Genomic DNA, 26185 nt, shown 5'->3' with positions numbered 1-26185 from the left:
GTAATGTCAAATTATTGGTAGATATTGGAAAGTGTAATATTAAAGAAACTTAGTGTATACAGGAAGACAAAAAAAAAATAAATAAAAACTCAAATAACAAATTGAACATTAAAACTAAACTTGGGTACCAAATGATATATTAATCCTATAAAAAAATCTTACATTATAGATTTTTTTCCATCGATACATAGTATAAACCAAAATTTTCAGAACCAAACTGATAATCGAACCGGTCAGGTTATCAATTTACCTATCCGACTTGTCCAAATAGTTCAATTACATAAATAGTTCATAATTTGAAAAAAAAATTATATAGAAAACCGATTTAATCAATTTTTTAATCCAATTTAATTAATTTATACCGATTCACGACTCAATCAATCTAAAATCTTTCTCCAAACTAGTACTTCCGATCGATTCTCAATTGAAACGTCAGTGTGTAGTGCTGCATCTTTTAAGGCACCATGAATGTGAACAGAGTACTTTGATCATTATCTCCTTACCAACTGCCATCACCCATTCATCAATTAAAAATTAAATGCCTTTATAACTTTTGTTGACTACGACGACTTGCTTTTTCTAGTTCAGTTTAAATTATATTATTAGTCCTTATATTTTGTGAAAATTATAGATTTAGTTTCTATATTTTTTAAATCAGTAAATTCGTTTGGATAACTTCAATTATTAATCTTGTACTATACGAACAGTTATAAATTTAGCCCATATTCTCCGACTAAATCATTCTAAGTACTTATACTTCTCAAAATTTTAAAATTTCAATTTTGACACAAATAGCAGCCGTTAATCCATTTATGTAGAAATAATAAGCTAACATGATATTATACATATGATAATATGTTTACCGTATCAGATTCTGAGAATAACATAACTTTAATAAATTTAACAATTATTATTTAATGATGATTGAAATTTTAAAATTTGAAAAAGTACAAGACTAAAAATATCAAATTAAGGTATAGGGATTAAATCATAATTTTTATAAAGAATAGAGATTAATAGCAGAATTTAACCCAATAATAAATCCTCAAACGGGACCAACACCCAAAGAGCCTTCACTTATTTGGTAAAAGTACTATGGAAACCCTATATTATGATTCATATTGCATTTTTTCCCTTTACACAAAAAATGAACAAATGAGCTAACGTGACTAGTAGAAATAACCAGACAATGACATTACCTCATGCTAATATACAATGACCAGTTTTTAATAGTAAAAGTAAATAAATTTTTTAACCTTGAGATATACATGACATACCACGTATCATTATCTGGATATTCTATCAATTATGCTAATTTTTAACCATGTATATAAATAAATATTTTAAAAAAATATCAATTTAATATATAAGAAATAGTTTTCCATCGAATTTTAAGTAAACTTGGCTATAATAATTCATCTTGACTTATACGACATTCCGACACCGATAAAACAGCCTTCACTTACCGCCTTAGCTTAAAGAAACATGTCTCTGTTCTTCTTCTTCTTCTTCTTGTTACTGTCCTTGTTTAGCTTCACCATTGAAGCTCAACAACAAACTTATCTCCTTCATTACTGTCCAAACACCACCATTTTCTCACCAAACAGCACTTACAAAACCAATCTCGACCGCTTGCTCATTTCCCTTACTTCCAACGCCACCGCCGGTAGTTTTTTCCACAACACAACCACCGGAAAACACAACTCCGACATCGTCTACGGTTTATTTCTTTGCAGAGGCGATGTTTCGACCAAAGGGTGTCAAGATTGTGTTTCAACAGCTACTAAAGACGTCATTCAACGTTGCCCCGTCGAGAAAACCGCCGTCATTTGGTACGATAATTGCCTTATTCATTGCTCCAACCAATCAATCTTTTCAACTCCGGCGATGGTACCGAAGTTTTATTTGATAAACACGGCGAATGTATCGAACCAAGAACGGTTCAACCAGATATTGGCCACCACGATGAACGACGGAGCCGCCTTGGCTTTGAATGAACGTTGCCGTTGAAGAAGTTTGCGACCAGTGAAGCTAATGTTTCAGGGTTTCAAACATTGTATAGTCTTTTACAGTGTACACCCGACCTGACAACCTCGGATTGTAATACGTGTTTGAGAGGAGCTATTGCTGATTTGCCTAATTGTTGCGATGGGAAACAAGGGGGAAGAGTGTTGACACCGAGTTGTAGCATTAGATATGAACTTTACCCTTTTTATAACCAAACAGCTGTTTCAGTTTCAGCTCCACCACCTCCATTAACTCCTCCTCCTGCAATAACTCCAGGTTCAGTCATACTTTCTGGTTTGGTTTTTTTCATTTTTGGCAAATTAAAGTGAAATTTTACCATAAATTTACTCATGGAAGCTCGATTGCATTCCAAAATTAAAGAGAAAATTATTATTATTTAAACAATTTCACCTATTTTTACTCTTAAAATTTAATTTTCTCGCTCGCAAGTTATTATGTTATGTGAAACTATCTAGTTATTAGGGATTTAAATTGCGGTCGCGGCCGTGGCCGCATTTTCGATCGCATTGCGTTTATCGCGGTTGCGGACATAACGGATGCTATTGCGGTCATTGCGAGTATCGCGGTCGTGAATTTTTAAAAAAAATCACACAACTTATTGTAAAATATAATAGCGGTTTCGACAGTAGCGGTTTCGGACAGTGCTGCTACCGCTATATAACGGCTACTATTTCGGTAACGGACCGCTATTTAAATCCCTACTAGTTATTTTAAAATTTACATTAATAATAGAAATTAATGAAATTTTTAATAGAAACCCAAAAAATCTAGTCTGTTAATTTTTCAAGTTAAAAATAACCAAATACAATTCTATTTTTCATACAAAACCTCTAATACTTTTATAAACTTTTCTCATATCTTCACCACTCAAAAGTAAATGTTGGCTATGCAGGAAAAAGCAAGAACACATTGCTAATAATTATTGCAGTTATTGCTTCAATTGCTGTCTCTGTTCATCTCTTGTTCTTGTGTTGTTGTTTACTAAAAAGGAGAGTAAGTACGCTCAAAACTCTACGAAGACTAAATGGTAAGATAGATTCTTTTTTTGAGCATTAGAAATCTTTGTTTTGAGGGTGTTATGACCCTATAATTTTTGTGTTTATATAAAGGTTAATGCATTATTTAGGGTTTGAATTTTATTAAATAATCTCGTGATTTAAAATTTTTTTCAAATAAACCCTCTTATTTGATGATTTTTCATTGGAAATATGACTTCCTTTTTTGTATTGGGTTGAACAGCAAAAGATGATATATCCGCAATTGAGACCTTGCAATATGATTTTAGCACTCTAGAAGTTGCCACAAACAACTTCTCATATAGCAACAAGCTAGGTGAAGGTGGTTTCTGCGAAGTATACAAGGTATTTCTTAACGTTTATATCTTTTATCAATTTGGTCTTTGTTTTTGTTTTTTTAATGGAAATACAACTGAAACGTTAAATTGTAAAATATGATAGCTTATATGAAAATTTACGTGTATTTCATGCTATTTTTTGAAGCTTTCTTGAACTATCTATATATTCTTTTTAATGGTGCCGTATCGGCATGAAGTATACATACATTATCATGCAGAGATTGTCAAGCCATCATTGCTAAAAATTTAATGTTCTAGTCAGCATTCTTATTAAAAATCGTTTATCATTACATCTTTTTTGTTCGGGAAGCATTGCAAATGTGGAAATTCAAATCTGAAACTATTGAATTCTGCATCGCAATGAGTTAATATTTGATTAAATGCTAAAGTTACATATTTTATGTAATTAAATTGGTTAGTTTATGAGAATGCACCACTAATTTTGCCATATTTATTGAATTTTGTGCAGAAACGCAATTCGAGGCTAAATAGAAAAAAAAGGAAACAATTGGGCCAAATTAAAGAAAGAAGCAAATGAGGGCCAAGGTAGAATTTTTCCAATATTAGTTAGCTGAAAATTTTGTTGACTTAGTGGGGGAGATTATTTTGGGATTTATTTTATTATGGGATATTTTTCCTTAATTTCCTATGACTAGTTGGCTCCTAATTTAGTAAATCCTCTAGTATAAATAGAGCATGTATTGTTCATTTATGAATCAATCAAAAAATATTAAGCTCTTATCTTTTAATACATTCTCTTTTTCTCACATAGCATTGTTGTTTCTTTAGTTTCCTTTCCTTCAATTTTTTTTCCAGTAGCTAATCACCAATTCAAGCAATTTGCAATTCCTTTTTTAATTTTCTTTTTTCCAAATAGTCAACCACCCCACTTTAATATATTCCAACCCCCATACTCAATCACATCACCCATCTTTTCACCCATTTACCTTAATTAATTTATCAAATACCAACATGTCTCAAACCTTAGCCAACTAAACTCATTTTCAACTTTAGGCCGAAATTAGCCTCGTCAAAACCCGTGAGTTACGAACCCAAGCCATTTAACTCCTAAAAAATCCAGTACTTATTACTTCTTCGGATTAAGGGTATGATTTTGTTAGCTCATAAAGTCAGATCAACACTAAGTTAAAAAAGACGTCGTTTGATTTAGTGTGGTTAGACGTACAGTTAGAATTCCGAAAAGAACGTTTCTAATCGATTTTCTGTGAACACATTGGCGTGCCAAGTGGAGATTGTTGTTTGATTCCGTCAAGGGAAGTAGTAACCGGATTTAAATGTCTCACACGGTTGAGGGCATTGGTTCGAGCTAGGCTCTTCTAGAACACAAAGCTGTCGAAGTTCTAAATCACGAACGTTTCGTGGTTGTTCGATCAATAAGAATTAGTTATTGGACGTTCTATAACTAATTTACACAAGGAAGAGTTAGTGTCCGAGGCGTCCTTGGTAGCCATAACTAGCTTATTGGAAAAGAGGAGTTCATCCAATTTCGAGGATCGGTTCAAAGACGAGGAAAATTCGTGTCTAAAGCTGAGCTCATTCTAATTAATTTATCTTAATATTTATTTCACAGTTTTTATTATTCTGTTTTCAACTTTTACTTTTTACGTTATTTTTTTGTTTATTTCAGGTTTTCAAATTTTTACCCCCCGAACGTCTTGGGCACGACGGCTGCCCCGACATAAATCTGGTCAAGCGAGCGACAATTTACAGCAAACCAATCTCTGAGGGATCGACTCTACTCCCTATACTGCATAATTTGCAAACTAAGGAGTAGGTTTATATTGGTGGATTCGACACCCATCAGTTTTGGCGCTGTTACCGAGGACTGGCAACACTTACAAATTGTTTAGATTATCTTTATGACCAGATCTTCATCCGGAGATCTCGAATACGACCCAGGGATCGAAAAATCAGCACGAGCACGACGTAAAGAGCGGAAGTTCTTAAACGTGTAGAAGCAATTTAACGTGGAAAACAAGTCGAAGTGGTTGAACTTGAGACCAAACCACTTTGTGAAACAAAAGAGGCAGAAGACAACCTCGGCGAACCGAACCATTCGTCAACTAGCCGCTGCTCCCAACGAGCAGACACTATTATGCATCAACTATCCGCCGGAGAAACCCTATTCGAGTTGAAGCCAGGCCTGATCCACCTTTTGCCCACTTTTCGAGGCTTGAAGAATGAGAATCCACATACCCACTTGAGAGAATTCCACATGGTCTGCTCAAGCATGAAACCACAGGGAGTAACCGAAGATGAAATTAAACTTCGGGCCTTTCCTTTTTCTTTAGTTGATACAGCAAGAGAATGGCTATTTTACTTACCCCCCGGTTCTATTACAATGTGGGATGACTTATCTCGTATTTTTCTTGACAGATTTTTCCCAGCATCGCGAGCAGCTGAACTTAGGAGAGACATAGTGGGAATTCGCCAAATGGAAAGTGAATCGCTCTATGACTATTGAGAGCGATACAAAAAACTATGTGCAAGTTATCCTCAACACGGTTTAACCGAGCAATCACTTCTTCAGTATTTCTACGAGGGTTTACTCCCTATGGAAATGAAAATGATTGACGCAGCTAGTGGAGGGGCGCTTGTCAATAAGACTCCTCAAAGGGCAAGAGAACTGATATCCACCATGGCAGCAAATTCTTAACAGTATCAGCCAAATTCAGAACCCACAAGATGGGTTAATGGGGTAAACGTTTCATCCTTAGAAGATAAATTGGATAAGCTCACTAATATTGTTCAAACTATGCTTACAGAAAATAAGAATCTGACTCAGCTGTGTGGAATTTGTACTACATCTAAACATCATACGGATTTGTGTCCAATCCTTAACGAAAATTCAACGGCACATGTTGACGATGTCGGAGGTTTTCCGAGACCTCTGCAAAAACGCTATGATCCTTTCTCTAACACCTAAAATCTTGGGTAGAATGATCATCCCAACTTGAATTACGGAGCTAATCCCCGATATAATCCGTCATACCTACCGAGACCTTTGCAACCACCGCAACTGTCACCCAAGTCGAGCACATCTCTAGAAGCTATTGTGGAAAGACTTGCCGTCGATGCTGTAAAATATCAGCAAAGGACAGATGCATCAATACAAGAGTTAACTAATCAAGTTAGTAAACTCTCGATGGCAGTTAATTGTTTGGAATCTCAAGGTAAATTACCTTCCCAGAGAGAGCCGAATCCTAGGTAGAATGTAAGTGCAATAACTCTTTGTAGCGCAAAGATTTTGGAAACAGTTCCAAACAAAAGTTTGATCCAAGACAAGGAACGTCGTGCCCAAGACGTTCGGGGGGATAAAAATTTGAAAACCTGAAATAAACAGAAAAATAACGTAAAAAGTAAAAGTTGAAAACATAATAATAAAAACTGTGAAATAAATATTAAGAAAAATTAATTAGAATGAGATCAGCTTTAGACACAAATTTTCCTCGTCTTTGAACCGATCCTCGAAATTGGATGAACTCCTCTTTTCCAATAGTTATAGCTACCAAGGACGCCTCGGACACCAACTCTTCCTTGTGTAAATTAGTTATGGAACGTCCAATAACTAATTCTTACCGATCGAACAACCACGAAACGTTCGTGATTTAGAACTCCGGCAGATTTGTGTTCTACAAGAGCCTAGCTCGAACCAATGCCCTCAACCGCGTGGGACATTTAAATCCGGTTACTACTTCCCTTGACGGAACCAAACAACAATCTCCACTTGGCACGCCAATATGTTCACAGAAAATCGATTAGAAACATTCCTTTCGGAATTCCAACTGTACGTCTAACCACACTAAATCAAACGACGTCTTTTTTGACTTAGTGTTGATCTAACTTTATGAGCTAACAAAACCATACTCTTAATCCGGAGAAGTAATAAGTACTGGAATTTTTAGGAGTTAAATGGCTCGGGTTCGTAACTCACGAGTTTTGACGAGGCTAATTTCGGCCTAAAGCTGAGAATGGGTTTAATTGGCTAAGGTTTGGGACATGTTGGTATTTGATAAATTAATTAAGGTAAATGGGTGAAAAGATGGGTGATGTGATTGAGTATGGGGGTTGGAATATATTAAAGTGGGTTGGTTGACTATTTGGAAAAAAGAAAATTGAAAAAGGAATTGCAAATAGCTTGATTTGGTGATTAGCTACTGGAAAAAAAATTGAAGGAAAGGAAACTAAAGAAACAACAATGCTACGTGAGAAAAGAGAAAATGTATTGAAAGACAAGAGCTTAATATTTTTTGATTGATTCATAAATGACTAATACTATTTATACTAGAGGATTTACTAAATTAGGAGCCAACTAGTCATAGGAAATTAAGGAAAAATATCCCATAATAAAATAAATCCAAAAATAATCTCCCCCACTAAGTCAACAAAATTTTCAGCTAATTAATATTGGAAAAATTCTACTTTGGCCCTCCTTTGCTTATTTCTTTAATTTGGCCCAATTGTTTCCTTTTTCTTCTATTTAGCCCCAAATTGCATTCCTGCACAAAATTCAATAAATATGGCAAAATTAGTGGAGTATTCTCATAAACTAACCAATTTAATTACATAAAATATGTAACTTGAGTATTTAATCAGTTCTCTATAATGATGCATCTGTCCTTTGTTGATATTTTACAGCATTGACGGCAAGTCTTTCCACAATAGCTTCTAGAGATGTGCTCGGCTTGGGTGGCAGTTGCGGTGGTTGCAAAGGTCTCAGTTGGTATGACGGATTACTGATGGGTGTCGAATCCACCAATATAAATCTACGCCTTAATTTGCAAATTATGCAGTATAGGGAGTAGGGTCGATCCCTTATAGACTGGTTTACTGTAAATTGTTGCTCTTTTGACCAGATTTATGTCGGGGCAGCTGTCGTGCCCAAGAGATTCAGGGGGATAAAATTTGATAACCTGAAATTAACAGAAAAATAACGTCAAAAGTAAAAGTTGAAAACAGAATAATAAAAACCGTGAAATAAATATTAAGAAAAATTAATTAGAATAAGCTCAGCTTTAGGCGCGAATTTTCCTCGTCTTTGAACCGATCCTCGAAATTGGATGAACTCCTCTTTTCCAATAAGCTAGTTATAGCTACCAAGGACGCCTCGGACACCAACTCTTCCTTGTGTAAATTAGTTATGGAACGTCCAATAACTAACTCTTACCGATCGAACAACCACGAAACGTTCGTGATTTAGAACTCCGGCAGCTTTGCGTTCTAGAAGAGCCTAGCTCGAACCAATGCCCTCAACCGCGTGGGACATTTAAATCCGGTTACTACTTCCCTTGACGAAATCAAACAGCAATCTCCACTTGGCACACCAATGTGTTCACAGAAAATCGATTAGAAACGTTCTTTTCGGAATTCTAACTGTACGTCTAATCACACTAAATCAAACGACGTCTTTTTTGACTTAGTGTTGATCTGACTTTATGAGCTGACAAAATCATACTCTTAATCCAAAGAAGTAATAAGTACTGGAATTTTAGGAGTTAAATGGCTCGGGTTCGTAACTCACGGGTTTTGACGAGGCTAATTTCGGCCTAAAGCTGAAAATGGGTTTAGTTGGCTAAGGTTTGGGACATGTTGGTATTTGATAAATTAATTAAGGTAAATGGGTGAAAAGGTGGGTGATGTGATTGAGTATGGGGGTTGGAATATATTAAAGTGGGGTGGTTGACTATTTGGAAAAAAATTGAAAAATGAATTACAAATGGCTTGATTTGGTGATTAGCTACTGGAAATTAAAAATTGAAGGAAAGGAAACTAAAGAAACAACAATGCTACGTGAGAAAAGAGAGAATGTTTTGAAAGACAAGAACTTAATATTTTTTATTGATTCATAAATGAACAATACATGCTCTATTTATACTAGAGGATTTACTAAATTAGGAGCCAACTAGTCATAGGAAATTAAGAAAAAATATCCCATAATAAAATAAATCCCAAAATAATCTCCCCCACTAAGTCAACAAAATTTTCAGCTAATTAATATTGGAAAAATTCTACTTTGGCCCTCCGTTTTTGCTTATTTCTTTAATTTGGCCCAATTGTTTCCTTTTTTTCTATTTAGCCCCAAATTGCATTCCTGCACAAAATTCAATAAATATGGCAAAATTAGTTGTGCATTCTCATAAACTAACCAATTTAATTACATAAAATATGTAACTTTAGCATTTAATCAAAGGGATGGTACACTTATGGTTTGACCTATTTAGCTATTTAGTTCTTTACACATAAACTTTTCAATAACCTAAACTTCGTGGGTAAGAAATTTTTGGGAATTATGAGTTTGCTTGACTGCCTACTTTTTATCATATGTCAAATTTTTTAATGCAAAAAAAAAATACTTCTCTGATATGAATGTTAAGAGTGAAAAATTGGGGTTGTACATCGAGCTGAGTAACCGGAACGTAGTGCTTGGGTTGTCATTACATCTCGCGTAAAAAGGTTCGTGTGGCTGCCCAATTTCTTTGCACTCACTCCGCTAACAAGTTATCATGAGTAGGGTGAAATAACCCGCTTAGAGACGTTTGAATTGAGTAACCGAAACATGGTGCTTGGGTTGTCATCATGTCTCGCGTCAAAAAATTCGAAAATGCCCTAAGTACAATAATAAAATGAAAGGTAAGCCTATCAAGCTCTCATAAATTCTGAAATATATTTACTTACTTATTAGACTAGGTTATTTGAGATGTTACTGTGCTAGGATTAAATTGTTGAATTGTGCAATCATGGGGGTCAAGTCCTATTTTGGAGAAAATTTTTCCTTTTGCAGAAACATACAAAATGCTCGAGGACTAGCATAAGCTAAGTAGGGGGATTTGATTAAATGCTAAAGTTACATATTTTATGTAATTAAATTGGTTAGTTTATGAGAATGCACCACTAATTTTGCCATATTTATTGAATTTTGTGCAGGAATGCAATTTGGGGCTAAATAGAAGAAAAAGAAAACAATTGGGCCAAATTAAAGAAAGAAGCAAAGAAGGAGGGCCAAAGTAGAATTTTTCCAATATTAATTAGCTGAAAATTTTGTTGACTTAGTAGGGGAGATTATTTTGGTATTTATTTTATTATGGGATATTTTTCCTTAATTTCCTATGACTAGTTGGCTCCTAATTTAGTAAATCCTCTAGTATAAATAGAGCATGTATTGTTCATTTATGAATCAATCAAAAAATATTAAGCTCTTGTCTTTCAATACATTCTCTCTTTCTCACGTAGCATTGTTGTTTCTTTAGTTTCCTTTCCTTCAATTTTTTTTCCAGTAGCTAATCACCAAATCAAGCCATTTGCAATTCCTTTTTCAATTTTTCCAAATAGTCAACCACCCCACTTTAATATATTCCAACCCCCATACTCAATCATATCACCCACCTTTTCACCCATTTACCTTAATTAATTTATCAAATACCAACATGTCCCAAACCTTAGCCAACTAAACCCATTTTCAGCTTTAGGCCGAAATTAGCCTCGTCAAAACCGGTGAGTTACGAACCTGAGCCATTTAACTCCTAAAATTCCAGTACTTATTACTTCTTTGGATTAAGAGTATGATTTTGTCAGCTCATAAAGTCAGATCAACACTAAGTCAAAAAAGACGTCGTTTAATTTAGTGTGATTAAACGTACAGTTGGAATTCTGAAAAGAACGTTTCTAATCGGTTCTCTGTGAACACATTGGCGTGCCAAGTGGAGATTACTGTTTGGTTCCGTCAAGGGAAGTAGTAACCGGATTTAAATGTCCCACGCGGTTGAGGGCATTGGTTCGAGCTAGGCCCTTCTAGAACGCAAAGCTGTCGGAGTTCTAAATCCCGAACGTTTCGTGGTTGTTCGATCGATAAGAGTTAGTTATTGGACGTTCCATAACTAATTTACACAAGGAAGAGTTGGTGTCCGAGGCGTCCTTGGTAGCTATAACTAGCTTATTGGAAAAGAGGAGTTCATCCAATTTCGAGGATCGGTTCAAAGACGAGGAAAATTCGCGCCTAAAGCTGAGCTCATTCTAATTAATTTTTCTTAATATTTATTTCACGGTTTTTATTATTCTGTTTTCAACTTTTACTTTTAACGTTATTTTTCTATTAATTTCAGGTTATCAAATTTTATCCCCCCGAATCTCTTGGGCACGACAGCTGCCCCGACATAAATCTGGTCAAGAGAGCAACAATTTACAGTAAACTAGTCTATGAGGGATCGACCCTACTCCCTATACTGCATAATTTACAAATTAATGCGTAGATTTATATTGGTGGATTTGACACCCATCAGTAATCCATCATACCAACCGAGACCTTTGCAACCATCGCAACTGCCACCCAAGCCGAGCACATCTCTAGAAGCTATTGTGGAAAGACTTGACGTCAATGCTGTAAAATATCAACAAAGGACAGATGCATCAATATAGGGAATTGATTAAATACTCAAGTTACATATTTTATGTAATTAAATTGGTTAGTTTATGAGAATGCACCACTAATTTTGCCATATTTATTGAATTTTGTGCAGGAATGCAATTTGGGGCTAAATAGAAGAAAAAGGAAACAATTGGGCCAAATTAAAGAAAGAAGCAAAGAAGGAGGGCCAAAGTAGAATTTTTCCAATATTAATTAGCTGAAAATTTTGTTGACTTAGTGGGGGAGATTATTTTTGGATTTATTTTATTATGGGATATTTTTCCTTAATTTCCTATGACTAGTTGGCTCCTAATTTAGTAAATCCTCTAGTATAAATAGAGCATGTATTGTTCATTTATGAATCAATCAAAAAATATTAAGCTCTTGTCTTTCAATACATTCTCTCTTTTCTCATGTAGCATTGTTGTTTCTTTAGTTTCCTTTCCTTCAATTTTTTTTTCCAGTAGCTAATCATCAATTCAAGCCATTTGCAATTCCTTTTTCAATTTTCTTTTTTCCAAATAGTCAACCACCCCACTTTAATATATTCCAACCCCCATACTCAATCACATCACCCATTTTTTCACCCATTTACCTTAATTAATTTATCAAATACCAACATGTCCCAAACCTTAGCCAACTAAACACATTTTCAGCTTTAGGCCAAAATTAGCCTCGTCAAAACCCGTGAGTTACGAACCCGATCCATTTAACTCCTAAAAATTCCAGTACTTATTACTTCTCCGGATTAAGAGTATGATTTTGTCAGCTCATAAAGTCAGATCAACACTAAGTCAAAAAAGACGTCGTTTGATTTAGTGTGGTTAGACGTACAGTTGGAATTCCGAAAAGAACGTTTCTAATTGGTTTTCTGTAAACACATTGGCGTGCCAAGTGGAGATTGCTGTTTGGTTCCGTCAAGGGAAGTAGTAATCAGGTTTAAATGTCCCACGCGGTTAAGGGCATTGGTTCGAGCTAGGCTCTTCTAGAACGCAAAGCTGTCGGAGTTCTAAATTACAAACGTTTCGTGGTTGTTCGATCGGTAAGAGTTAGTTATTGGACGTTCCATAACTAATTTACACAAGGAAGAGTTGGTGTCCGAGGCGTCCTTGGTAGCTATAACTAGCTTATTGGAACAGAGGAGTACATCTAATTTCGAGGATCGGTTCAAAGACGAGGAAAATTCGTGTCTAAAGCTGAGCTCGTTCTAATTAATTTATCTTAATATTTATTTCACAGTTTTTATTATTCTGTTTTCAACTTTTACTTTTTACGTTATTTTTCTGTTTATTTCAGGTTTTCAAATTTTTACCCCCCCCCCGAACGTCTTGGGCACGACGGCTGCCCCGACATAAATCTGGTCAAGCGAGCGAAAATTTATAGCAAACCAGTCTCAGAGGGATCGACCCTACTCTCTATACTGCATAATTTGCAAACTAAGGCGTAGGTTTATATTGGTGGATTCGACACCCATCAATATTGTACATTTGCTCAGGGCGCCCTTCCTAGTGGACAAGAAATAGCTGTTAAAAGGCTATCAAGAAGTTCAGGGCAAAGTATTGAAGAATTTAAAAATGAAGCTCTATTAGTTGCCAAGCTTCAACATAGAAATCTAGTGCGACTATTGGGATTTTGCTTGGAAAGAGAAGAAAATATACTAATTTATGAATTTGTCCCTAACAAGAGCTTGGATTGCTTTCTTTTTGGTAAGAAAAATTTGGGATTTTGAATTTGATTTCGTAGATTACCAAGAGTGTGAACAAGAATGCTTATTTTTCTTCATTTAGATCCTGAGAAACAAGCACAATTGGATTGGTCTACACGATACAAGATCATAGGAGGAGTTGCTCGAGGAATTCTTTATCTACACGAAGATTCTCGACTTAAAATCATACACCGTGATCTTAAAGTGAGCAATATATTACTGGACAGTGACATGAACCCGAAAATTTCAGATTTCGGGATGGCGAGGATTTTTGGTGTGGATCAAACTCAAGGAACTACAAAAAGAGTAGTTGGTACCTAGTAAGTAAACGTAACATGTTATATAGCATTTCTTTGAAAGTTGTTAACTAGAAAGAAATATCATGGAGGTCTTTATAATAGGAGTTCAATTGCATTTTGTTAAAATTTAGTTTGAGTAAGTTAATCCTTATACATTAGGTCAAAAAGTAAATTAGTCATATTGTTAAAAATTTGTCCCTATACGTTGACATGAGTTACACGACACACAACAAATCATTATTTGGTTATTCTATCAATTATGTCAGCTTTTAACCGTAGAAATGAATGAAATTTTTAATAGAAGAGACCAATTTACTCTTTGATATTTTTACACCTAGTACAAGAGCGTCCATGATATTTGTACAGTTGTTGGCATCGTACTAACATTGATTGATCTACAGTGGCTACATGTCACCGGAATACGCAATGCATGGACAATTTTCCATGAAATCGGATGTTTTTAGTTTCGGTGTTTTGGTTTTGGAGATTGTAAATGGCAAAAGGAACAGTAATTTCTACCGAACGGATGCTGCCGATGACCTAATTAGCTACGTGAGTATATTCGTCTTTCGCCTTTGTTATTTCGATTATCTATTTATAATTACTCGATGAACGATTTGCAGGCTTGGAAACAATGGAAGAATGGGACACCATTGGAATTGTTGGACACTGTCTTGAAAGATAATTACTCGAGAAACGAAGTCATTCGATGCATTCAAATCGGGTTACTATGTGTTCAAGAAGATCCAGCTGAAAGGCCAATAATGGCTACCATTGCTATGATGCTCAACAGTTACTCTGTAACACTTCCAGTACCTAACGAACCTGCATTTTTTCGTAACTCAAGAACCGAGGGAAAGATGCCAAACGTGGGGTTTGAATTCGATCAATCGACCAGTCGATCAACGCCATGGTCGATCAATGGAGTATCGATTACTGAGTTAGATCCTCGATGATGCTGTGTTATTTGATGCAATCTTAAGCTAGATATAATCTATTTATCTGCCAATTTTTGGTCTAAATATAATAAATCTTTGTTTTAAAATTATACCCATTTTCTCTTTCGATATATATAAACTTTTTTTTATTTAATTTCTATACTTGAATTATCATTCCGTTATGTATGCAAGTTTTCAACATATATATGTGTATATATACGTATTCTGGTTGGCTTCGAACAACCATGTCATTCCGAAATCGAAAATTTTCGGATGCATTTCTTCATCTAACAGAATATTCGAAGTGTTTAGATCTCGATGAATAATTAAATATCGAGAATCTTCGTGAAGGTAAAGTATGCCTCGAGCTATTCGTGTTATGATTTTGTACCTTGCGTCCCAATCTATTCGTGAATGTTTGTTCGCATCTATGAATTCATGAAGTAATATGAACAAAAACAATTACAATTTGGTTGTGACTGAATTCTCAAGGACTGAAATGAAAATAAAGAAAATATTAGTACCAAATAGAAAATAGTCGAGGCTTGAGTTAGTTGCCATTAACTTCGTCACCTTGCCTAAATTTATTAAACAATCTCTTCACAACTTTTTTTTAAGTCTATCATCAAGCTTATCCTATAATGATAGAAAAACACGATATTTGATCAAATCCCGATATGATTTAAAATTCAAATTTCAACATTAAATCCATCTCATCTAGGCATGTAAAATCTCATCGTTATTTTTAACTAGATATTATTTTAGTCAATAAAGGGCTTATAAAATCTCTTTACGAATAGTTTGTCATGTGAAAATCTAACATTTATCTCCCAAGTTTAAATTGTTATAACAACAATGATGTCAATTGAGCTAATACTTATCAACAAATAGATCATTTTTCTGGTATTAAATTTTTCAAAAAATTATGATGATTTTATTATTAGAAAATGGTACAACTAGTGGTGTAGTGGACGTTTTTTTTAATTGCAATGTCAAATTATTGGTAGATATTGGAAAGTGTAATATTAAAGAAACTTCGTGTATAGGAAGACAATTTTGACCAATATATTATTGTATTGCTCTTAAATACCAGTTTAAGGGGAAGTCTCGTAAAGGTCCTTATATTAAGAGTCGGATTGTATTCTATTAGAAAATTTATTTATTTCTACTGTTAAAAATTGGTCAATGTATTTCAACATTAAGTACACGTGGCATGCTAGGTGTAAATATCTTGTTATTTTGTCAACTACGTCAGTTTTTAATAGTATAAATGGATGAGATTTTAACAGAAAAAACCAATTTGCTCATTTATTGAATAGAGGAAGAAAAATGCAATCTAACTCTTAGTAGAAAGACTTCCATAGTACTTTTACCAGAGCTTAAGCTATTAATTTAAAAAATGATGACGCTTCCATAAATTATTATATTGCTCTTAAACACAAGCTTAAAATTGTTATATCGGAAAAAAAAATTATACTCCTAAACACGAGTGTAAATTATTCCTTCGAAGATATGATACTTCTTTAAAAAAAATAATAATGTCTTTAAAAAGAAAAGTAAAGGTCTTAAGCATGAAATTAAATTATTTATTCAAAAAATTGATGCTTTCTAAGACAACTTGGTTCATTGATTCTTGATGACATAAATTAGCAATTTTTGTCGATCGAGTCTTAACTTGATTGATATGGCTATTATTGTTAATGTAGGAAGACGTGAATTCAAATGCATTGAAGCGCATTATTCTCATATTTATAAATTGAGAAGGGATTTTAAATAGTCGAGTGAATTCTAGCCTAAAACAAAATTTGACCTCATTTTGTATAAGAACCAAGTCTTTAACCAACCAAATTTCGATATAGAGATTATTTTTTTTTATAAAAAGAATTATATTATAGTACCACTAGGCCATATTCTACACGTGTTGTCGGACACAGTCTCATTAAAATAAGGCAACTTTCCCTCACTTCCATTCAACCAAACCGAGTTTCAAACCTTGTGTTCTGTTATCGCATGGCAGAGCCATCACGGTCATGAAATTTTTTATAACCCCCTGTATTCACCAAAATCATCACCCTTACCTGAGAACAATGTATCTAAACAACCTGGTTTTTGCTTTCTTCCTTGTAATAATCTTAGTTATTTCTCTCACAAATGCCCAAACCTGTTTAGAAACTGGTAATAACTTCACAACCAACAGTCCCTTTGCTCGAAACCGTAACCTAATCCTTACTTCTCTCCCAACAAACGTGTCTAAAGATGGTGGTTTCTTCAATACTTCCATTGGTGAAGAAGGACCCAACAGAGTTTATGCTCAAGCACTATGTAGAGGTGATTTGTCTGGAGAAGATTGTTCCGTTTATGTCAATTTTACAGCTCATCAATTACTATCAAGTTGTAAAAACCAAACAGAAGCATTCTCATGGGATGGTGATATACCATGTCTTGTTCGATATTCAGACAAGTCTTTATTTGGTGTTATAGCATTGGAACCTATACAAGAAGGGATTAACCCTAATGCTATTACAGATGTTGCATCGAATTTAACGTTGTTTTTTGAGCTTTGGGGTGAATTAATGGAAGCTGTGGCCAAAAAAGCTTCAATGGGATCTTCAAAGCTTAAATATGCAACTGGTGTGGCTGAGGAAATTCAAGCATTAATGCAATGTACACCGGATTTGTCCGAAAGTAATTGCTTAACTTGTTTAAGGACATTGATTCGTCGGTATACCGCGTGTTGTCGTACTTATCAAGGCGGTTACGTCGAAACGCCGAGTTGCCGTATGCGGTGGGATTTGTATACGTTCTTTTCGCCTACTGCCGATACCGTACGATTATCGCTTTCATCTCCGCCTCCTGATTCGATCGACAATCCATTAATAACAACAAAAGGTTAAGTATCAGGGTAAACTACTCCTTTTTTTGTCACCTAAGTATTCGATTTCGTCTTCTTATTGGCCACCCTAATGGCGGTAGCTTTTAAAACTAACATAATAGCAACTTTAACATTAAACCATTATAAATTATGTCAATTTAGTCTTGATTCTAAAAAAAAAAATTAACTCTCAACATTTACACATTGTGTAATTTAGTCTGGTAGTTTTGTTTTTCTGTGACATCGAGGTTTAAATTCAAAAGAATTGAAAAAAATGAAAATTATAATCTTGGATTTTTAGGTGTTTCAATTTTGAGGGTTACATTTTTCTTAGAATCAAGACTAAATTGCCATAATTTATAAATATTAAAAGTTAAAGTTGCTAGTATGTCAATTTTAAAAGTTGTTATAGTTAGTCAACTGGTAGCTAGTGACCAAAAAAGACACAAGTGAATAGTTGAGTGACTATTTGAGTAGAGGTGATCATGGGCCGGGCCGGGTCCAAAAAAAATTCGGCCCTCATCCTAGGCCTGGGCTCGACCTGCCCGAAATATGGGCCTAAAATTTTGTCCATGCCCGGCCCAGGAAAAAATTTCTAAGACCGAGCTCGGCCCGGCCTGGCCCCTTTTCTTAATAAACACCAAAAATTTATTTTAAAAATAAAAAACAAAAAAAGTATTTTAAAAATATTTTTAAATTAAAAATTAAAAAATAAATATTTATTATATATTCGGGCCGGGCCCGGGGCAAAAAGTGGTGCCCGAGGCCCGACCCGTTTTCTAAACGGGCCTCATTTTTTTCCTAAACCCATATTTCGGGCCTATATTTTTACCCGAACCCTCCCATATTTTGGGCTGTCCGGCCCGGCCCATGATCACCTCTATATTTGAGTGACCAAAAAAGAAATATATTAATAATTAGGTGACTACTAATGTAATTTACCCTTGGTGAAATTTGAAAATCACTTCCATATACCTTATTGCATTTTGCAATGTTACCCAACAGTTTTCTTGTTTGTGCAGACAATAAGGAAAGCATTTCATCAAAAACTATTGCAGTCATCGTCGTGCCGGTCATCGTTTTAGTAGCAATAGTTGCCGCCGTTTTCGTACTTCGACGAAAAACGAAATCGTCAAAACAAGACATGAACAGTAAGTCATTGTCATGTAAGATGAACTGAAATTTTATGTTCAAAGTGGTTAATATTCATGTGTCAATAATGCAGACAAGGATAATGGTTTGGAATTGGAGTCACTTCTATTTCAATTGAAATCTGTAATAAAGGCAACAAACAATTTCTCCCATGATAACATGCTTGGACAAGGTGGATTTGGTGCTGTTCATAAGGTATTTATATTTATATATGTTGGGATTCGATAAAAGTATCGTGGAGGTTTTTGTATTAGGAGTTAGATTGTATTTTGTCATTTTTACTCAAAAAAATGGATAAATCAGTCCCTGTGCACTAGATCGAAGAGCAAATTGGTCATTCCTATTAAAAATTTCATCAATTTGTACTGTTAAAAACTGATGTGGCTGATAAAATAACCAGAAAGTGACATATGGTGTGCCGCGTGTATCTCATGCTAATGTACAAAGATTAATTTGCCCATTTTTTTAGTGGTGGGGCAAATATAATTCGACTCCTAATGCAAAGGCCTCGATGGTATTTATATCGTTGGGATTCGAATATTGAACAATATCGAGATTTAATCGAATATCGTGTTTTTTATTATTATTACAGGGTAGGTTTGATGACGGACAAGAGATAGCTGTGAAGAGATTATTTAATGAATCTGGAAAAGGTGATGACGAATTCAAGAACGAAGTCATGTTAATGGCAAGGCTTCAACATAGGAATTTGGTTAGGCTTAAAGGGTTTTGCTTGGAAAGAAAAGAAAGGCTTCTTATATTTGAGTTTGTGCCTAATTCAAGCCTCGACCATTTTTTATTTGGTACTAATATTTTCTTTATTTTCATTTCAGTCCTTGCAAATTTAGTCACAGCCAATTTGTAATATTTTTTTGTTCATATTATTTCATCGATTCATAGATCCGAACAAACGGCTACTGATAGATTGGGACACAAGGTACAAAATCATAACAGGAATAGCTCGAGGATTACTTTACCTTCACGAAGATTCTCGGTATCGAATTATTCACCGTGATCTAAAGGCTTCGAACATTCTGTTAGACGAAGAAATGAATCCCAAAATTTCCGATTTCGGAATGGCAAGGTTGTTCAAAGCCGACCAGACTAGAGATAATACAAGAAGGGTTGCAGGAACATTGAAAGTTTCAATTTGCCCTTCCTTGATAGCCAAGTAATCGAAATTCATTTACTTGTTTATTGTGTATAGTGGATACATGGCTCCGGAATACGTAAAGCGTGGGAAGCTTTCACTTAAATCTGATGTTTACAGCTTTGGTGTGTTGATTTTGGAAATCATTAGTGGTGACAAAATCAGCCATTTCCATAACAACGGGCGGATCTTCTTACATATGTAAGTTAAAAAAACACTAATGTTTTATGGGGCGGATGTCGTTTTTCACGATTCGTATCAACTTACAAAACATTGTCGTTTTCGATCTATCGAAAATTCGCAGGCCTGGAGAAATTGGAGAGAAGGAACGAGTTTAAATCTGGTAGATGAGTATTTGAGGGGCAATCGTGGGTCAAGAAGCGAAATGACGAGATGCATTCATATAGGGTTGCTATGTGTTCAAGCAAATGATGAAAATAGACCGTCCATGAACTCGGTCCTTCTTATGCTTAGCGATACTTCTATATCAATGTTGATGCCATCGACACCGGCTTTTATGAACCTCAATAGTGCCACTATTGTGCAATCTGAGACATCGGCTTCAGCATCGTCAAATTATAATAATTCAGATCGATTCACTAGAAATGAGGTTACAGTCTCTACGTTAGTTCCTAGATGAGACACAAACATGGAGGAGAACGAGTATATATCCATTTTATCAAGGTTCTATCGGTTGTTAGGATTTCTCTTTACTTCCATTTATCGACAAAGGTGCCTAATTCAAATAATGAAGGACTATTTTCATCTTCATTTCATCTGTATACTTGATGAAGATTAAGAGTTTAATCCTTCTAATTTAGTCTAAGACTTTGATTCTCGTACTTATGAAAACTAACAAGTTAGTCCGACTGGATAACACTGTTAAATCTTTTTGTCATCGTTAACAACATTAGAAGCTCATCAATTCATATGCAACAAATTAGCAAAAAAGCAGTAATTCAAGTTCATATGTTTTCTAACAACTTAATCCTCCTCGATTTCCGTAAAATATACTGACTAAATTATGATGAAATAGTTAAAAACTAATCGAACTTGAAAGAAGGCAAACAAGTAACTCCGACCTAATGCCAAACACAAAAAATTCAATAAATAAATCTAAAATAATCTAAACCCGAAATAATTTGTATATAGAAAAATTCGAACTAAAAATAATTTAAACCCGAATTAATTTAATTTAGATTGATTTAACTTGAAATCGATACAACCCAATAGTTTGATTTGGGCCGAAATTCCTTTCAATTTGGTACCTAATTATAAGCGAGTTGTCCATACCCCTGGCGCCAATCCATAAACGACGTCGTTGCATCGTGTTAGTACTCATCATCAACCCTTTTACTTTTTCTATGAGAAAGAAAAAGTCTAAAAGACTTCATATTTTTACTTCCCCTCTCTACAATAAATCTACCCAAAGAAATCGAAAAATAAAGAGAAAAAATCCCAAGAAAAAGAAAGATCAAAGACCTTTGATTTTGATTTTGATTTGTTTTATTTTTTTACGATATGTTGGAGAAGATCGGATTGCCTGCAAAGCCTTCATTGAGAGGGAATAATTGGGTAGTTGATGCTTCTCATTGCCAAGGATGTTCTTCTCAGTTCACTTTCATCAATCGCAAGGTTTTTGCTTTTGACCCTTTGATTTTTTAAGGGATTCTTGTCTTTTGTAATCTCTATTTCAATACCCATATCTCAAATTTCTTTTTTTTTTACTCTCCAAATTTGTGGGTTCTTTTGATTTTAGTTGAAATTTTAGTATTTTAGATTACTCGTGGAATTTTTTGATATAAATATGGAATGATTGTATTGGAATTTGAGATTCTTTTTTGGTTTAACTTATTGATGCTCCTTGATAGATAAAATTCATAGTCGAATCCTTTTTTCTTTTTGGTGATAATTGTTCTACTTGAAATTTGTTGAGGGGATTTTGACCTCTCGGGGAGAAGTTGGTGTACTGTCGTCCATTGAGGGTTGACGAACTCCTCAGGAGGTTGGATACTGGGCTTGGAGTGTCTATGTTTGGTTTTATCTCGGGTCTTGTCTCCTGAATTTGTCGAGAGGCCAAGCTGGTTTACAGAGTCACTTTACAGAGAGCCTAAGGCACTCTGGCACTATGAACCCGTCACCATATCAGGCTTTTGGTAGAGTTATTTTGTGAACTAGCTCAGGCTCTCGGCAGAGTTGGGAGATGAAAGCTAGAAATAAAACTGAACATGGGCACCTCGGACCCAATATCGAACCTGTTGAGGAGTCAGACACTTTGCAGACTTCTCCCTGAGAGGTCAAAATCCCGTCAATAAAATTTTAGTATTTTACATTGCTTCAGGAATTTGTCTGATAATTATTGCATGATCCTTTTTTTTCTCTTATTGCTAATAATTGTTTTAATTACTAATGTTTCTTTATCAACTCTGGATAAACCAGCATCACTGCCGACGTTGTGGGGGCCTATTTTGCGGTTCCTGTACTCAGAAGAGAATGGTTTTGCGTGGACAGGGTGATTCGCCCGTTCGTATCTGCGAACCTTGTAAAACGCTAGAAGAGGCCGCACGATTTGAGCTGCGCCATGGACACAAAAGTAGAGCTGGGAGAGGTATCATTTTCTTAACTGTGTACTGCATTTAATCAATGATAGGTTTGGTGTTAGAAACTGGTGTTTCGGGTTTATTGAGTTTTTCTCCTCCCTGTAAAACTAAATTACGAGCATGTTGATTTTAGATTTGCCGATTTAAGTTTGTATGAGGGGCACTTGTTTATTTGCTCATCCGAAGGATTACCATCGATATATTAAATGATTTAGCTGGCTCATGCAGGTAGTTCAAAACCGGCTGCTAAAAACGAGGATGACATTTTGAACCAGATTCTTGGTGCCGACGTAAAGGAATCCTCTTCATTAAGAGTAACTTCCAACAATGATATGACTCCTAGTGTTGCTCGGGCAAATAGCAGTTCATCGTCTTCCAATGTTCATGACAGGGGAGGAGAAATACATCGAAGTCAGTCTGTTGATCAGCGTATGCAGAATGATATGGCATCTTCGAGTCCCGAGGAACTGCGCCAGCAAGCAGTGGAGGAAAAAAGAAAGTATAAGATTCTAAAAGGAGAAGGGAAACCCGAGGAAGCTCTGAAAGCCTTTAAAAGAGGAAAAGAGCTAGAGAGGCAAGCTGAGTCTTTGGAGATATATATAAGAAAAAACCGTAAAAAAAGTTTGTCATCTAGCAATATGTCCGAGACCCAGAACAAAGATGCCGTCAGCAGAAAAAATAAGGCCTCTACTCAAGTGGGTAAGGATGACCTGGCAGCTGAACTCAGGGAACTCGGGTGGTCTGATATGGATCCTCGTAATGAGGGTAAAGGATCCGCAGCTATGAGTTTGGAAGGTGAACTCTCCTCACTTCTCGGAGAAATGCCGAAGAAAAGTGGCAAACATGGCACAGACAAGACCGAGGTTGTTGCCATTAAGAAAAAGGCTCTCATGTTGAAGCGTGAGGGGAAGCTTGCAGAAGCAAAAGAAGAACTAAAGAGAGCTAAAGTCTTGGAGAAGCAACTCGAGGAACAAGAACTATTGGCCGGAGCTGATGATTCGGATGATGAGCTATCTGCTATAATTAATAGCATGGGTAATGATAAACAAGATGATATGTTAGTTCAGTACGAGCATACAGAAGGCTTTGACTTTGGTCAACTTTTGGGAACCGGTGATGATATCGGCATTGATGATAATTTTGAAGTAACTGATAACGATATGGATGATCCAGAAATAGCTGCTGCTTTGAAATCACTAGGTTGGGCCGAGGATTCTAATCCAAGTGAAGACATTATGCCTCGGTCTACTCTTGTTAACAGGGAGGCACTGTTAAATGAAATTCTTTCGTTAAAAAGAGAGGCCCTTAGTCAGAAGCGAGCTGGTAATGTTGCGGACGCAATGGTGCAGTTAAAGAAGGCAAAGTTACTTGAGAAGGACCTTGAAAGCTACGATTCTCAGGCTGGGAATTTTACAGTTCATCAAAATGGTCCAACTCCTCAATCTGCTGATATATCAAAGAAGTCAGTTAAGTTGGGTGATGACAATGATCTAAAACCTCCACGAAAGAGTAGATTGGCTGTTCAGAAAGAGCTTTTGGGTTTGAAGAAGAAGGCCCTCGCTTTGAGAAGGGAAGGACGACTCGATGAAGCGGAGGAAGAATTGAAGAAAGGCAAGATTCTCGAGCAGCAACTTGAAGAAATGGACAACACTTCCAACACAAAGGCTGCGCAGGTAACTTTGAAAGACGAGCACCATAGTTTGTCAGAAACTCTTCCAGTTGAAGGAGATGTTACAGATCAAGACCTGCATGATCCGACATATCTTTCGATCTTAAAGAACTTAGGTTGGAATGAAAATGATGATGAGCTTTCGAACTCTTTCCCAAAACATTCTAAACAAAAGGATTCTGAAAAAGTTATTCAATCTTCTTCGACTCAATCTCCTCCAAAGATCCCAGTTAAGGCATCGAGAAGAACTAAAGCTGAAATACAGAGGGAGTTATTAGGCTTAAAAAGGAAAGCTCTTTCGCTTAGGCGCCAAGGAAATACTGACGAGGCAGAGGAAGTGCTGGAAACAGCTAAAGCATTAGAGGCTGAGATTGCAGAAATGGAAGCACCACAGAAAGTGGTCGAACCAAAGTGGCCGAATGAAAAAGGTGTTGTGGAAGAAGCAGATGAAAATGTTACGGAGAATGATATGACTGATCCAGCTATGCTCTCGATGCTAAAGAATTTGGGTTGGAAAGGGGACGAAGTTGAACCGGTAACTAAGCACGAAAAGCATTCCTCTGAGTCCTTGCATTCTGGCTGTCCATCTGTTATTCAACCCTCTTCGGGTATGTCTGCTTCGCCACCAAGAAGTAAAAGGGAAATTGAAAGAGAACTTCTAAACTTGAAAAGAAAGGCTCTCACCCTTAGACGGAATGGACAAGCCGAAGAGGCTGAGGACTTGTTGGAAAAGGCGAAGTTACTGGAATCTGAACTGACCGAATTGGAAGCTCCAAAAGAAGAGCTTGTTTCTGATTTGTCCAAGGACAGTAAACCTACAAATGCCGAATCATTTGCCAACCATGAGAAGCAAGGGCTTTCGAAAAATGAAGTGAAAGGTGATTTTGTATCCCACGTATCTTCTCTTGCTAAAACTGATGCTCCATCGTCTTCCCTAGATCTTAGAACCAACGATGAAGATACCGATGCAAAAGGTAGGGTAGTGAATAGAGAGCAGAAAACACATGCGATCGATGCAAGTCTGGGTGAGGGATTTGCTTCTGAGAACAACCAAGATTCACTTAGGCAAGCCGTTTTGTCTCATAAGAAGAAAGCACTTGCTTTGAAGAGAGACGGAAAATTAGCAGAAGCTCGAGAAGAACTTCGGCTAGCAAAACTGTTGGAGAAGAGCCTGACAGAAGACGGCACTCCACCAAAAGCCGACACAAATGATGGCTCAATATCTGCATCCTCTTTCCCTTCTGATGCAACAAAAGAGAAGGCTGCATCAACTTTGGCTCCAAAACCACTGTCTGGACGTGATCGCTTCAAGCTGCAACAAGAATCCCTTAGTCATAAGCGCCAAGCTTTGAAACTCCGAAGAGAAGGTAAGCTTCAAGAAGCAGAAGCTGAGTTTGAAATAGCCAAGTCTCTTGAGGCACAGTTGGAAGAATCATCTGGTCAGGATTCAACAAACACAGGGGGAGGAAAAGCAGACGATGTAGCTGTTGAGGATCTTCTCGATCCTCAACTTTTATCTGCCCTGAAAGCTATTGGATTAGATAGTTCTAGTACGATCGAACATAGCCCTCAAAGACCAGAACCTGTAAAACACCACATCGCAAAAACTGACAATGTCAACCAAGAGAGAATCCTGTTGGAAGAGCGGATCAAAGCTGAAAAGGTCAAGGCAGTCAACTTAAAAAGGTCAGGGAAACAAACTGAGGCTTTAGATGCACTTAGAAAGGCCAAAATGCTAGAGAAAAAGCTAAATTCCTTGTCTTAATAAAATACTAAAATCATATAAATTTCCATTTTCAGCTAGGAAAATGATTTGAGGTACATAATATTTGTGGCTACCATGTGAAAAATGATTTATTTCCATCTTAAGCATAAGTATACTAAATTTTGTATCATCGATTCTTAGGTGGAAAATGCTCTTCATTTCATACCATTTGGCATTTGCAATAAAAGATTGAACATGATGATTTATAAATGGATCTCTTCTTGTTTATGT

General features: G+C 35.9%; 3 protein-coding genes and 1 pseudogene across 3 annotated transcripts; all 4 read left to right on the top strand.

The window, feature by feature from the left end:
- The first annotated feature begins 1422 nt into the window (after positions 1 to 1422).
- LOC107961066 (cysteine-rich receptor-like protein kinase 25) lies at positions 1423 to 4128 on the top strand (annotated as a pseudogene).
- Positions 4129 to 6270: 2142 nt separating this feature from the next.
- On the top strand, positions 6271 to 14900 carry LOC107961067 (cysteine-rich receptor-like protein kinase 10). The gene is made up of 8 exons (XM_041095645.1): positions 6271 to 6279; positions 6342 to 6576; positions 8042 to 8126; positions 13101 to 13164; positions 13285 to 13510; positions 13592 to 13829; positions 14210 to 14360; positions 14432 to 14900. Exons 1-8 carry the CDS (start codon positions 6271 to 6273, stop codon positions 14762 to 14764), a joined length of 1341 nt encoding a protein of 446 aa, XP_040951579.1. The 3' UTR covers positions 14765 to 14900.
- A 1933-nt stretch (positions 14901 to 16833) lies between these two features.
- LOC107960192 (putative cysteine-rich receptor-like protein kinase 35) lies at positions 16834 to 20699 on the top strand. The gene is made up of 6 exons (XM_041095644.1): positions 16834 to 17635; positions 18641 to 18769; positions 18844 to 18965; positions 19363 to 19573; positions 19671 to 19908; positions 19978 to 20699. Exons 1-6 carry the CDS (start codon positions 16834 to 16836, stop codon positions 20123 to 20125), a joined length of 1650 nt encoding a protein of 549 aa, XP_040951578.1. The 3' UTR covers positions 20126 to 20699.
- A 566-nt stretch (positions 20700 to 21265) lies between these two features.
- Positions 21266 to 26164, top strand: LOC107960189 (uncharacterized). The gene is made up of 3 exons (XM_016896471.2): positions 21266 to 21555; positions 22360 to 22528; positions 22749 to 26164. The coding sequence occupies exons 1-3, from the start codon at positions 21442 to 21444 to the stop codon at positions 25952 to 25954; spliced, it is 3489 nt and encodes a 1162-aa protein (XP_016751960.2). The 5' UTR covers positions 21266 to 21441; the 3' UTR covers positions 25955 to 26164.
- Positions 26165 to 26185: the final 21 nt, after the last annotated feature.

Source organism: Gossypium hirsutum, chromosome D06, assembly GCF_007990345.1.
Source record: "Gossypium hirsutum isolate 1008001.06 chromosome D06, Gossypium_hirsutum_v2.1, whole genome shotgun sequence".
Taxonomy (NCBI): Eukaryota; Viridiplantae; Streptophyta; class Magnoliopsida; order Malvales; family Malvaceae; genus Gossypium; species Gossypium hirsutum.
The sequence above is the reverse complement of the archived record's forward strand: the minus strand, read 5'-3'. Positions and strand labels throughout refer to the sequence as shown.

Bases quoted from the DNA above. Each gene is read 5' to 3' on its own strand.
- LOC107961067 (XM_041095645.1), top strand. The intron at 8,127-13,100 runs GTATGACGGATT...TGTTTATTTCAG, and splicing joins GGTTGCAAAGGTCTCAGTTG to GTTTTCAAATTTTTACCCCC. The intron at 13,830-14,209 runs GTAAGTAAACGT...ATTGATCTACAG, and splicing joins AAAAGAGTAGTTGGTACCTA to TGGCTACATGTCACCGGAAT.
- LOC107960192 (XM_041095644.1), top strand. From the start codon at position 16,834: ATGTATCTAAACAACCTGGTTTTTGCTTTCTTCCTTGTAATAATCTTA. The intron at 18,966-19,362 runs GTATTTATATTT...TTATTATTACAG, and splicing joins GATTTGGTGCTGTTCATAAG to GGTAGGTTTGATGACGGACA. The intron at 19,909-19,977 runs GAAAGTTTCAAT...TATTGTGTATAG, and splicing joins AGAAGGGTTGCAGGAACATT to TGGATACATGGCTCCGGAAT.
- LOC107960189 (XM_016896471.2), top strand. From the start codon at position 21,442: ATGTTGGAGAAGATCGGATTGCCTGCAAAGCCTTCATTGAGAGGGAAT. The intron at 21,556-22,359 runs GTTTTTGCTTTT...TGGATAAACCAG, and splicing joins TCACTTTCATCAATCGCAAG to CATCACTGCCGACGTTGTGG. The intron at 22,529-22,748 runs GTATCATTTTCT...TGGCTCATGCAG, and splicing joins CAAAAGTAGAGCTGGGAGAG to GTAGTTCAAAACCGGCTGCT.